This window comes from Lontra canadensis, unplaced genomic scaffold, assembly GCF_010015895.1.
Source record: "Lontra canadensis isolate GAN:19392208 unplaced genomic scaffold, GSC_riverotter_1.0 scaffold69, whole genome shotgun sequence".
In the NCBI taxonomy this organism is placed as follows: Eukaryota; Metazoa; Chordata; class Mammalia; order Carnivora; family Mustelidae; genus Lontra; species Lontra canadensis.
In genome coordinates, this window is record NW_022631063.1 from 9,108,032 (window position 1) to 9,121,107 (window position 13,076).

General features: G+C 34.2%; 1 protein-coding gene across 8 annotated transcripts in view; it reads left to right on the forward strand.

The window, feature by feature from the left end:
• Positions 1–263: 263 nt before the first annotated feature.
• Positions 264–13,076, forward strand: part of DYNC1I2 (dynein cytoplasmic 1 intermediate chain 2) — a 53,186-nt gene continuing 40,373 nt past the window's right edge. For 2 of the 8 annotated variants that reach the window (XM_032880445.1, XM_032880450.1), the window contains exons 1-4: positions 269–659; positions 1,685–1,801; positions 3,943–4,060; positions 12,847–12,937. In XM_032880445.1, the coding sequence (XP_032736336.1) occupies positions 1,694–1,801; positions 3,943–4,060; positions 12,847–12,937 (317 nt within the window). In that variant the 5' untranslated portion in view covers positions 269–659; positions 1,685–1,693. Of the gene's footprint in view, positions 660–790; positions 952–1,684; positions 1,802–3,942; positions 4,061–12,104; positions 12,123–12,846; positions 12,938–13,076 lie in introns of those variants that run through there. The other 6 variants (XM_032880444.1, XM_032880442.1, XM_032880448.1 and 3 more) reach the window with 6 other exon arrangements.

Consider the following 13,076-nt stretch of genomic DNA (forward strand, 5'->3'; position numbering starts at 1 on the left):
CGTTGAGTCAAAGATCTTAACATATAACACATACGATTTTGTGAGCACTGACCAACGTAGCAGAACACGTTAAAGGGAAGTCCTGGAAGCTTCTCTCGGGAATACTGAAGGTAGAAGGCCCTGAAGTGGGAAACCGCAAACCTAGAAAAACACTACACGTCCCGGCATGCTTTGCGACTACCAGCGACCATAACTCCCAGAATGCATTGCTGGTGGCACGCAGGATTCCCTTGTAGCTGGGAATTGTAGTTCTCTCCGATCGTCTGCATCGGTATAGGCGAGGGTGTGTGGTTGCTTACCTAGCCGGAGGACATCAGGCGTATTCTTCCAGTTCTTGGAAAAGTGGAAACACTTCGAGACACTAGACTGAGTGGGTTCATTGTCTTATCTCTCGGTTTCTACTTTGCAGAGGTAACTTAAGGAGAGGCTGAAATTCACGCAGCAGGGCTCCACCCCTTCTTTCTGGGAGCGACCTAGTTCTGGTGAAGCTGTTTGTCCCTAAGCTCTCGCCGTAGTAGCCGCCGCCCATCCCTCTTTGTGTGCTTCGGGAAGCCGCGGAGCTAGTGGCTGCGACTATTGGGAGTTGGGAGTGAAGGAGAGAGACGTTATCTGGACGTTGCAGGCGGGAGGACTCTTTCTCCCATCGCGCCAGCTGACAGGTGAGTTGACTATGCTAGACTCAACGCTTTTCGGCCCTATGTGTCTCCTGTCCGGGCTCAAAGGGCGGTTTGGCAGTTCCTGCTGACAGCGCTGCCCGGCCGGGCTCCCGGAGAGGCGGGGAGAGCCAGGTGCGGTGACTCAGGAAGGCCTGGGGAGACGAGACCACTGGTTTCCCTTCTTGACTCACCGGAGGATGGCCTGCGGAGCTTCGAGGCTTGCCGGCGCCCAGTGGCCCCCTCCTAGACGCACTATCCTGGACCGCGCCCTCTTGGTGGTGACCTCAGGGGAAAAGTGACTCCTTTCCACCTTGCCCCTATTTTATAAACAAAAGTCATTCGTACACGGCGTTGACAGCGCCTTCCCTTGGCGTGTACGTTGCAAAGTGCCCGAACGTGGAGGCTGTAGCACAAAATGACAGAGGCTTTCTCTTCCTTGTAGTTTTGAGAAAGTGAGCTTGTCAGTCACGGAGCTTCCGGCCTGGGAGGATGAGCTGGTCAGACTTTGCTGTTGGGCTTTGACTAAAAGTATACTTACTTTGAATATATTTGATAGTTAACCATGGTAAATTTTGTGTTTTGCTTGTCCTGAATATTATTACTGTTACACGTCATTTACGGGAATTTTGTCTGACCGCATATTTTTTAAATCAAAATTTTAGGGATGAATGCAAAACTGGTAATAGATTTGCTCTCTGTCGTATAACCTAAGAGCTCCTTAATGCCAACCCATGTCCTCTGTTTTAAGAGTCTGAGACATTGCGTTAAATCTGGGCATGTGAAGAGCTTACTTGGTGCTAGCTACTTTGTTCAATTCTGAATATTTATGTGCATTTCTTTATAATGTTTTTCAAGACTTAGTAATATATATGCTTCCATATTTAAAAAGTAGAGTTTATATGTTGTCTTTTGATAGCAGTGAACTACATGGCCTCTTGAGACAATTTTCTTCTTGAAGATGTATTTTTTAAAAGAGCGCTACTTTTACCAACGTAATAATGATTGTAAATGATTGTATGTTTTTTAAGGTCACAAACATGTCGGACAAAAGTGAATTAAAGGCAGAATTGGAACGAAAGAAGCAGAGGTTGGCCCAAATCAGAGAGGAAAAGAAGAGAAAAGAAGAAGAAAGGAAGAAAAAGGAAGTATGTTTTATTTTTTTAAGTAAACAATGTAAAATAATTGGATTTAATATCAAATACTTACACCTTTATGTAATACTTTCAGAATAGTTAAAAATCCAGCAGTTGTGACTCAAATATGGCACTGTAGGTGAATTTTACTTTAAAGAAGCCAGGTATGTGAAAATGACAAAATTAATAAATTAAAATATGATTTTTTTACTGAATAAAAATATTTTGTATAGATTGATGCATTTTGAGGATTTGGTTTATAAAACAATCTACATATTTCTCTTCTAGGTGTATGTTTATTATATAAATTAAGGGACATCTGCCTTGTAATAGCTCATAAAATATGGCATTTATATCATAAGTTAGTTTGGAATTTGAATTTCCTTATCTGAATGCTTTGCTAGTCTGCACTGCTAACAATCTGTCAGAATAAATAATAGAAAAGAAAAATATATAATAGTTTATTTAATTGATTAGGGAATTTGTTATCTCTTTCATTATGAAACATTTTCCTTGAAATATTTTTGCCAAGCAGTAGGTCTGATATTACCTTAAGGATAGACCAGGTAGGTATGTCGTCTGATTTTTCACATCACCATTTTATCATGTATGGCAAATATACATTGACCCTGAGCTGGAGATATTTTACTTGTTTCTGTATGGATATGTACATTTTCCCCAACTATTTGGACAGATTTGCAAACTTTTACCACAGGTATGTTTTAAATTAATATGTTTAAATGATCAGCGTAAGATAATTTATCCCAAGTGTGACATTAGTACCAAGGTTTCTATTTGATTGCCAATAACCAAGATTTCTAGAAATCTCTTAATGGAAAAGAAAAATCAGAAAAATTAAAAGTACAATTAATATGCATGCAGCATTTTTATGATGCTGTCAAGGCCTTTGAAGAATTTTCTAATTTATTCTGAACCTTTCTGTGATATATTATTGTAAGAAAGTTGGAGGTTTAAGTTAGCTCTTTGATTAAAAATTAACTGATAGAACCATGTCCGATAGAGCCATTCCACAGTAGTGTCTATAACCTTAAACCCTTCAGTGCTGAGAGCATGTTTGATTTTTGTTTTCTAAGATAGCCATAATTGGCATAAATAGTCTAGGGATATCTACTATATGATCTATAGATGATTTAAAAGTTATAAAACATTACAAGAGATAATTTAATAGTATTAAACAGTGAGTCTAGTAATACATTGCTATAATTACAGGTATAGTGTCAACTTGATAATATAGCCTGTTTGGCTATTGTGATGAAGTCTACTGATGACTTTTTTAAGTTAAAGTGGTATCATAGAATATTATGATTGACAGAATTCACTGTGGATAATCGTATGAGTAATAGTTGTCTAGACAAAATAGGCATCTGAGGTGTATATAGAAAACTTTCCCTTGGAAGGCTTAAATTTCATTTGAGATGTTTTGGATGATCTGAGGTTATTGAGGCTTATCTAGTTTACCTGGAAGATTTCTGCTAAAACTATAAGTGACTGAAATAAAAGCTGGCAATAATTTTGATAACAAATGTTTTGTATTATGCAAAAGTTAATTTTAACTTTACCAAAATCAACCATGTTTTCATTGTCATAAAAATAAGACCTATAATTTAAAAAAACAGAAATAAAAACCTTTTTCCAGGTGAATTTTTGACAAACATCTTGTACATAAAATTGCATAAATACAATGAAGACTTCATACAGAAGTTTGAGGTATTCATACTTGATTTTCAACAAATCACAATGTCCATTTACTTAAAATTTGTTACCTGTTAAGTAATTTTTTTTATAGTGTTGTGGCATTTATATCTAAGCTTTTGTGCCACTGGGGGAGGTTTCCACAATTCCTAACTGTGAATAGCAACTTCATACTGTAGATAAATAGAAGTTGACTGGATTTTTGAATTTACCTATTAGGTAAAAACTTTTGTGGGAACTCCTTGATTACATATCCTTTGGAAATTACTTACTAGAACTCTCCTGGGAATGGTTTTCATGTAATGAGTGTAATGTGCATTCAAAACCAAGTCACCCCCCCCAAGAGTAAACTGTTCATTCATTATTTAAAATATACCTTTTTTTGCAAGCAGAAATGTTACATAGCCTATGTAAATTTAAATTTTCAACTTTAAAAATAGACTGATCAGAAGAAGGAAGCAGTTGCTCCTGTGCAAGAAGAATCAGATCTTGAAAAAAAAAGAAGAGAAGCTGAAGCATTGCTTCAAAGCATGGGGCTAACTCCAGAATCCCCCATTGGTAAGGATAAGAATATATCCATTTATAAGAGCCAAGAATAGATGTTATTCAGCTCAGATATATCTGAGATGAATACAATTGACTTTAATAGATTTTGCATATTTTTCTTACTTGTGTCTCTTAAAAATAATTAATCTTACACTTTATTCAGAATTATCTTTTTTCACATGTGCCAATACATGGTTATTTTGTTTGTTTGTGAGAGCTGCAAGATTAAGTGTATTTATTAACATACACTAAACAACCATTTGACTTCTCTTATTAAATCAGTAATTTAGTTCAACATTTGTTGAACAAGTTTCTATGCCATACTGTATTTGGCTTAAAGATGACTCCTGATCTTAACTCTGTATTTTTTTCTGTAGGTTAAACAGAGGTATAATGAATCAAAATTCTAAAAGTATGTTAGTGTTCAGAGATATAGGATGGGAAGGAAAAGGTAGCCTTCTGCACTCATTGCTAATAAGGGAAATAATATTGATAGCCGTTCATGCAGCAGTTTGACTTGTTTTTTGTTGGGCCATTCATTTTGATGAGAGTACTAAACCAAAACGCTGACATAGTAGAGGTACTGAAGACAATCTAGTTACAGGTCAGAAAGCATTAAACACTTACTTAAAATAATTCTAACCTGGATGCTGTTACGTGGTATTTTAGTTTGACATGGTCTTTGTCATTTAGGGTTAGTTTGTCGGCAGCTAATTCCATCTAGTTCAGGGAACAAATACCAGAAATAACAACTACTGTTTGCCTTCGTGAACTACAACATAACTGTTTCTAGAGCTGATATTTCTAAAAGGTTTCAAGATGATAAAGCTGGGTACTCTCATGGTCTGCTTCTTGTTACTTCTTTCAACTCATTTGCCTTTTCCGTGATGATAGCATTTGAAGGTTGAAATATATGTATATGTCTTTATTTAATAAGTTTACATTCATATTGCAATTTTAAAAGTAAATGAATGAGAACAGTAGTGTTAATAAAGTAGTAACTAAACCAAGTTTCTCTTTAGTTGTATAGTCTTTGATCATTTTTTCTGTAGCTGGCTTTGTTTTCCTCCTGTGGGATATTTTTTTCCCTTTTCTATTTTTAGTATTTCAGTTTTACTGAATTCACTTGCTCATATCTCTCAATTCATGACCCTCCTCCATTATTAAATCTTGAAAGACCGTTTTTTAGAGGTGTGTGTGTGTGTGTGTGTGTGTGTTTCCCTTATTCCCCATCTCCAGTTCCATCCCCCTTCCCAGTCTTGCTTAAGTACCCATTTTTGCATTAACATATGTGCTTTTAATCTGTCCTGTGTTTACATACTTCAGGGTTTCATATATATATTTGTGTGTGTGCATGTATGTTTTATACACATAAACACATTGTGTTATGTATCGTTCTGTTTGTATCTTTTTGTTAAGCAGCATTTGAGACCTACCCATGTTGCTAAATACAGATCTAGTTACTTCTTTTTGACTGATGCATGGTATTCCATTATATACCATATTTTACTTATCTGTTCCCCAAGTGATAGGCACTTAGATTGCCTCCATCTCTTTGCTATCACAGTTAACACTGCAAAGAATACATACTTTACTTTTGAGAACTGTGGAAGAGTTTCTCTGGGATGTATGCCTAAGAATTGACTTGCTGTGTTATTGTGTATAAGCTTACTTTACATTTGTTAGAGACTACATACCACTCTAAAGAATGACTACAAGTTTACCCTCCCAGTGCCAGTGAATGACAAAGTAACTGTTTTACCATATCCACATCATCACCTGATGTTCTCTGACTTTCCAATTTTTGCCAACTTGAATGGGTATAAAGTAGTATACCAAAACGTTTTAATATAAATTTATCTGTTTATAGTGAGGTTAACCATTTCTCAAGTATCTATTATTTTCTCTTCTATGAGTTGCATATTCATATACTTAGCCCATTTATTATTAGAGTTATTTATCTTGCTGCAGGAGTTCCTTGTATATTTTAGGGGAGGTCTTCTTTGTTGTAGTATTTAAAAAAAAAACTTCCCAGTCTATTACCTGTTAACTCTGTTTATAGTATCTTTCATTGAACCTAATTCTTCATTTTAATGTGTTCAAATCCTTCATTTTGATTTTAGTGAGACCTGCCAATTATAACCCTTTTTTGTGCTTTTGGTCTTTTTTTTTTTTTTTTAAGAAATCCTTTCTTTGAAGACACAATATATATTTTCCTATATTATTTCTGTTAGGCTTTATAATTTCAGCCTTTACCTTTAGATGTTTGGATTATATTTTTGAATATAGTATGAGGTAGGGATCCAATCTAGTTCTTCTCTATATAGTTAGCTAATTTCCTCAGTTCCATTTATTAGATAGCCCTTCTTTCTCCTTACTGATACTGATGCCAACTTTGTCATACAGTCACTTCCCATATATTCATGACATTTCTGGGCTCTGTATTTTCACTGCTCATCTACTTGGTTTGATTCTACACTATTAACCCACAGTTTCAGTTACTATGACTTAAGTGTTCTGTGTAATTTTCTTGTATTGCCCGTATTCATTGGCCATCGTGGTTATGATTTTAAAGTAAATTGGACAGCTTTACCTTATGATATTTTGTAGAATAGCTTTTAAAGGGTAGATGTTACCTGTTCCTTTAAAACTTGGAAGAATTCAACTGTAAAACTGTCTGGGATTACAACTTTTTTTTTCAGGGGGTAGTTGAGGCAGAGGTTATTCACCATTTTAAGTCCCTTTTAAGGTTGTAGTCTATTCAAGTTTTCTATTTATTTCTGTATTGTTTGATTTTTTAAAAAAGCAATAATATTTATTATCTCTCATAGTTTCTGCCTATCAGGAATTTGGTAGTGGCTTAGCTGAGTGGCTGTGGCTCAGGGTATCTTATGGCATTGAAGTCAAGATGTCAGTCAGAGCTGCAGGCATCTGAAGGCTTGCCTGCTGCTAGGATATGCTTTCAAGTTGCCTCACTCATATAGCTGGCATGTTGGTGTTGGCTATTGTTGGTGAAAGACCCGAGTTCCTGTCCACGTGGGCCACTCCACGGAACTGCAGGAGTATCCTTGCAGAATGTCAGGTTCTCCCAAGTGAGCAACCCAAGAAAGCCAGGAAGAAGCTGTTATTTTTATGACTTACTCTTAGAAATGATCAGTTCCACTACATTCTTCTGTCGATTGGAATTCACAAAGATTTGGACTTTCTTTAAAACTGCTAGAATATTTGCAACAGATTCATAGGTCTCTCATATTTTGACATGATCATATGCTTTTTTTCCCTTTTAGTGTACTAATTTGATGATTTATAATGATAGCATTCTAATGTAAAAGCATGCTTACATTCTGGAATAAACAACTTAGTTATGAGATGATTTTTTGCCTTTTTTTTTTTTTTAAGATTTTATTTATTCGACACGGAAAGAGAGACAGCAAGAGAGGGAATACAAGTAGGGAGAGTGGGAAAGGGAGAAGCTGGCCTCCCGACGAGCAGGGAGCCTGATGCGGGGCTCAGTCTCAGGACTCAGGGATCATGAACTGAGCTGAAGGCAGATGCTTAACGACTGAGCCACCCAGGTGCCCCAAGACGATTTTTTTCTTATGCATTGCTGAATGCATTTGCAAATATTTTATTTAGGAGTTCTGCATATATACTCAGAATCATGCCTGTAATTTTTTTCCTTTTATTATATCTTGTCTGGCCATTATAATAGATATAATAGTTATATCTATAATGGTTATAGTAGCCATATTAAATAGGTTGTGTGATTATCACCTTCTTCTATTCTCTGACAGATCCCTAAAGATCTTTCCAGTATTTATTTAAAATTAGGCTTGAAGAATACAGGATACAGATGAAGGCAGTGTCTACCAAACTTTTTTGACGGTAACCCAAAATAAAAAGTACATCTTATATCATGACTTAGGATGGATACTTGTTTCTCTTTTCACTACAGAATGTATTTAGTCAATATTTTTAAATTATAGAGGTGTAAAAATACTGCCAGAATATTCAAGAGGATTTATTAAAAATATCAATCTCTTTTCCTAAAATAGACTTTTTTTTTAATTCTGAAAAGAATTTTTTTAAAAAGCTATAGCTAATAAAATCTCTTTTAGCTTCTCATCATTGGTAGTTTCTTATTTATTTGGTGAGTTGACTGCTTTTTGTCAGAGATCCTTGAAAGCAAAGAATATAACATTTTTATCCCTGGTGTCCAGCACAGAATAGACACTTAAATGTTTGTTGGATTATTATTAGGTCATATGTCTTTCTTCTTGTAAGGCCAAATAAAAGCCCTCTGCTTTAAAAGCAAAAACAAAATCTGATTGTTTAAATTTCAGAAAAAAGCATAATGGAAATTGAAATATGACCATTTCATAAAAGGAGCATGGCTTTTTTTTTTTTTTTTTTAACTAAATTTAAGTGGCCAGTCTTAAAGTCAATTTTAGGTACAACTTTCAAGACATGTTATATTCAATATGGAGTTACTAAGCATTGATGATTGAAAAAAATAAAGTGAATCTCTTTCGTATGTGTAACTACTGTCTTAAACATCTTGTAAAGAGATGAAAACAAACACTGCCAAGTATTCTATAGCCTGAGTCTGTATCAGTAGGCCACAGAACATTGATTTGTATGATAGTTTATTATCAGGATTTTCTTTTACTAGGAAAAAACAAAAGAACTTTGCTAGTCAAAAACAAGAATCGCATCATTTATTTCCCTCACACCCCTTGTAACTTTTGAATACCTTAAATTTCATTTTTTCCACTGTGTTGAGAAATATTTGACATATGTCACTATGTAAGTTTAAGTTACGTTGTATGATGGTTTGATTTACATATATTATAAAATAATTACCACAGTAGGTTTAGTTAACATTCATCATCTCATACAGATATACTAAGCAGAAAAAAAAATTTCTTCTGATGGCAACTTTTAGAATCTATCCTTTTAATAATTTTCTTACATATCATATGACAGTGTTAACTAGAGTCATCATTTTGTGTAGTATAATACTTAGTACTTATTTATCTGATTCTTAGATGGAATGAGTGCTTTCTATGTACCAACTCATTTCTTCAAGTTTAGCCTAATTTTAACAAATGGCTCATTATAGTATTTTAATACCACAGGATTTTATTTTTATTAATTTCTTTAAAAAAATTTATCTGATGCTCTGAATTACATTGAAGAGAATAAAGGAAGCAAGTAAATAAATAATAAATAAAGGAAACAAAACATTTAGGGATTAGTGGAGGATATTTAATCTTCATTATCAGGAGAAAAGACCATAAATAGGGAGAAATTAATATTTAGGAGAGTTAAGGTTTAAAGCAATACCTTTGAGGATGAAAAGAGGGAGTTACGAAAAAGTTAAGTGTTATTATTCCAGGCTAAGAGTATCCACAAGGGGGTATTATTGTAGTGCGGGCTATGTTTGAGTATTAAGTTTCCTAGATTAGCTAGAGGAGGCCTTAAAACTTGGGTTATCTCAGAAAGTCACTCCTTCCATTTTACTGTCTCATACCAGCTCATACTCCCTATATTCACTTTCCTTGGCTCTTGGCTGTTCACCTTTCCTCGGTTCTCCTTCCTGGCAAAAGCCCCTTCTTGCCAGAGCCTTTCTTCTACTCAAAAAATAATTGGGCTGTGTGTCATCCTTCATCTCTGAGACTTTGCATAGTTCTGAGTGGCCACCTCAAACTGAATCCTAATCATAAATCAAAAAGCATTCCTAGGTGCTTTCTGGTTTAAAAATATCTAGGTGTTTCTTTGTAGGCCAAAAGGCAGCAATGTATGATTTTATATCCTTGGAAGACCAAGATCTAAACTGGTAGGAAAGGCCTTCTTGATTGGGTTTTTGTTCTAGATAATTAAAGAGTCACAGTCTTTCAATATTATTTACATGATCAGTGAATGCTTTGGTGTAGATTTGTCTTTCAGTTTACTCCATTTTTCTCCTCTGGTTCTCAAAGAAGGAAATAAGTATCTTTGCTCTAAACTTCTAATAAGCTTAAAATTGTTCAAATACGCATGTATGTTAATGTTAAATCTTTCATTTTGTGCTCTTTAAAGCCTTGTTTTAGGCCATATATATATATGTATGTATATATACACACACACATATATAACATATAATGAGTATACATGTTATGTATATATGTGTATATATACATATATGACTGGAATAAAAGTAATGTGACGTAATTGCTGTTCTTATTAAGCAGATTATATCTCAGATACTTGTTAAAAGCTAATTAGTAATGGCTTTTGTTATTTGCAAAGCTGGTTGGACTCTTAAACCATCTTTACAAATGAATTCTAAAATTGAGTCTTTTTTGAGATTTGAGGGGCTATGATTTCAAAGGTTTTTTTAACCTCCCTGAATTCATGCTGTTTGTTCTTAGGGATTGTTTGTTGAATCTGAGAGTATGGTGGCATTGCCTTACTGTGCAATTACTGTAATCTTTGATTTTTCTAGACTAATTAGGTTGAAATATGGTAGTGACCAAACAACACTACCATTCCATTTTTTTCTGTTAATATTACTCCTTTTTCAATAATGGTAATTTTCTTTTTCTAGGTTTGTCTCTTCTGTAGTATATGTTATTTATTATTGCAAGATGAAGTGGGTGAGCCAGATAATAACTTTGAGTCTTTAATGAGTTCTTCCATAAACTGGCTTGAAAACTATCTTTTGTGAGAAATGATACAGTTCTGGGATGGAGGTTTTTATTGAATTATAAATGTGATGCCGTGGTGATTAATTTTGCTTCTGGCTGATAAACTATGATAATTTGGTAGCATCACTCCTGTAATTTATTTTTTATCTTGGTAACTTTTATTTTTTTATTGGCTAGGTTCATATATTTATGTATATATAATTACTGTTTAACCTGTTTCCATAAAGAATTTGAGGTAACATTTTTTTTTTTATATTGTAGTTTTAACCAAGTAAGATACTATTTATTCCTTTACCAGTTAGGACTTAGGGAAAGCCTCACATTGAGAAACAGACAAAAAGATGAGGAATGTAGCCTAAATGAAGTTAAGAGACATTAATTTTCTTTTATTTTAGATGCAGATCATATTTAGCTACTTTGAGTTGTATACACAGCACCTAGCACAGTGCCATCCACCTGTGAACTATGTGAAGGTGATCTGATTTTATCATTGTTTCTGAGAGATGTAGTCACAATATTAGAAACATTCAATTATGTTTTTATAGTTTTTGGAATTTAAGCAAGACTTAATCACTGTATCTCAGGAAGCATTCTATTTATGATTTTCTTTCCTCCGATCTTACTATTGGTTACCAATAGAATTTGCCATTGGAAAAATAAGGATGATTAGTTTTGTGCCTGTGTTTAAGATGTAATTCAACATAGGGACACCTGGCTAGCTCCGTCAGTAGAGCATGTGACTCTAAATCTCAGGGTTGAGAGTTCATGCCTCAGGTTGGATGTCGAGTTTATATTACCAAAAAAAAAAAAAGGCAAAAGATGTAATTTATCATACTATACTTGTACACTTTGTTAGATTAGCAAACCCACCTTTTTTTATTGTATCATGTATAAACATTTAAATAGAATTTTAAGGGTTCAGTGTGTGTGACTATCCCCCAAACATACATTTTTAATTAAAGATGTAGTTCTTTAGATTAATTCCTTTATAATTAGGAACTTACCTTCTTTTAGATAGACTATTAAAAGACGGGCTTGCAGCTCAACATAAAATGTGTTAGTCACTTAATATTATATACTGAAAAATTATTTTAAAAAGATACTTGGGATTGGGGACATTTATGGTAAAATTTAACCAGAAGATGGCAGTGATGATCCTCCTATACTTCCTGCAATGGTAATCAAAATGTTTTACAAATGTAATAGCATGAAATGTGCACGTTTAACTCTTGATATATAATGTTAAGAGTGCTGATTTAGGGGAAAGCATTTGCTGTTTGTTTTATATACTATGAAAAATGTGTATTTTTCTATAAGAAGGGATTAAGAATATTTTGGGTGTCTGTATCTTTGTCTGTACACTTCAGTTTTTTCTGAATACTGGGGTAAGGAAGTTACCATAAGTCTTGCCTTATTTAAGTTGCATGTATCACTTTATGTTATGCATCATGTCTAGAAGGCATGCTGTTTTATGGCCTGTTTGCATTTTTTACCCAAATTGTTGGAAACTAATGGACATTTTAAAGGAGCCATTCCTTTAGCTGTGGTCATTTTCCCTAAATTGGCCCCTTTTCTTGGGAAAGGAAAAATGAAATCATTTAAGGCATTAATTTCTGAAATAAAAATTGTTGGACAAAAATTAACATTTTTAAAATAAATCTCAGAAAACTAAGGGTAAATGACTTTTGAAGAATATTTCAGAGTTTTCATTTTGATAACAATTATCAGTAGTATTTATAATGTGGTGATCTTAAAAGTGAAAAGTTAAAAAGGGGGGAAGGAATGCACTCCTTTGAAAAATTAGTGCCCACATTTGGTGTTGGCTGGGACGAAGATGCATCCTTTCATAATCTTGCTTTTTTTTTTTATATATATAAAACCCAAATGCATTTTGCCAGAGAAATTGCATGAGTTGTCAGCATGCATTGTTAACTTTATCTTTCTCCTGTTCTTTCTACTGTTCATTTTCATTCATGTATTTTTGTTTTTTGGTTTGCCATTTTTTTTCTCTTTTGTTAATTACTTCATGTTAAATTACTTTTGAAACGTCATAAGCTGAGCAACCTCTCCGTGTAGTAACAGCGGATACCTGTCTATTTCACTATTTAGTCCCTCCTCCTATGTCTCCATCCTCCAAATCTGTGAGCACACCAAGTGAAGCTGGAAGCCAAGACTCTGGAGATGGTGCAGTGGGATCTAGGTACAGTAAATTTCTTTTAATAGCTTAATGATAGAATGCATTTAAAACATACTGTTGATGCTTTAGAGGGACTCTAAATAGCTATGTTAAAACTAACATTTTGAAATCTAAGTGGCATAGACACTTATTTTAAATTAGG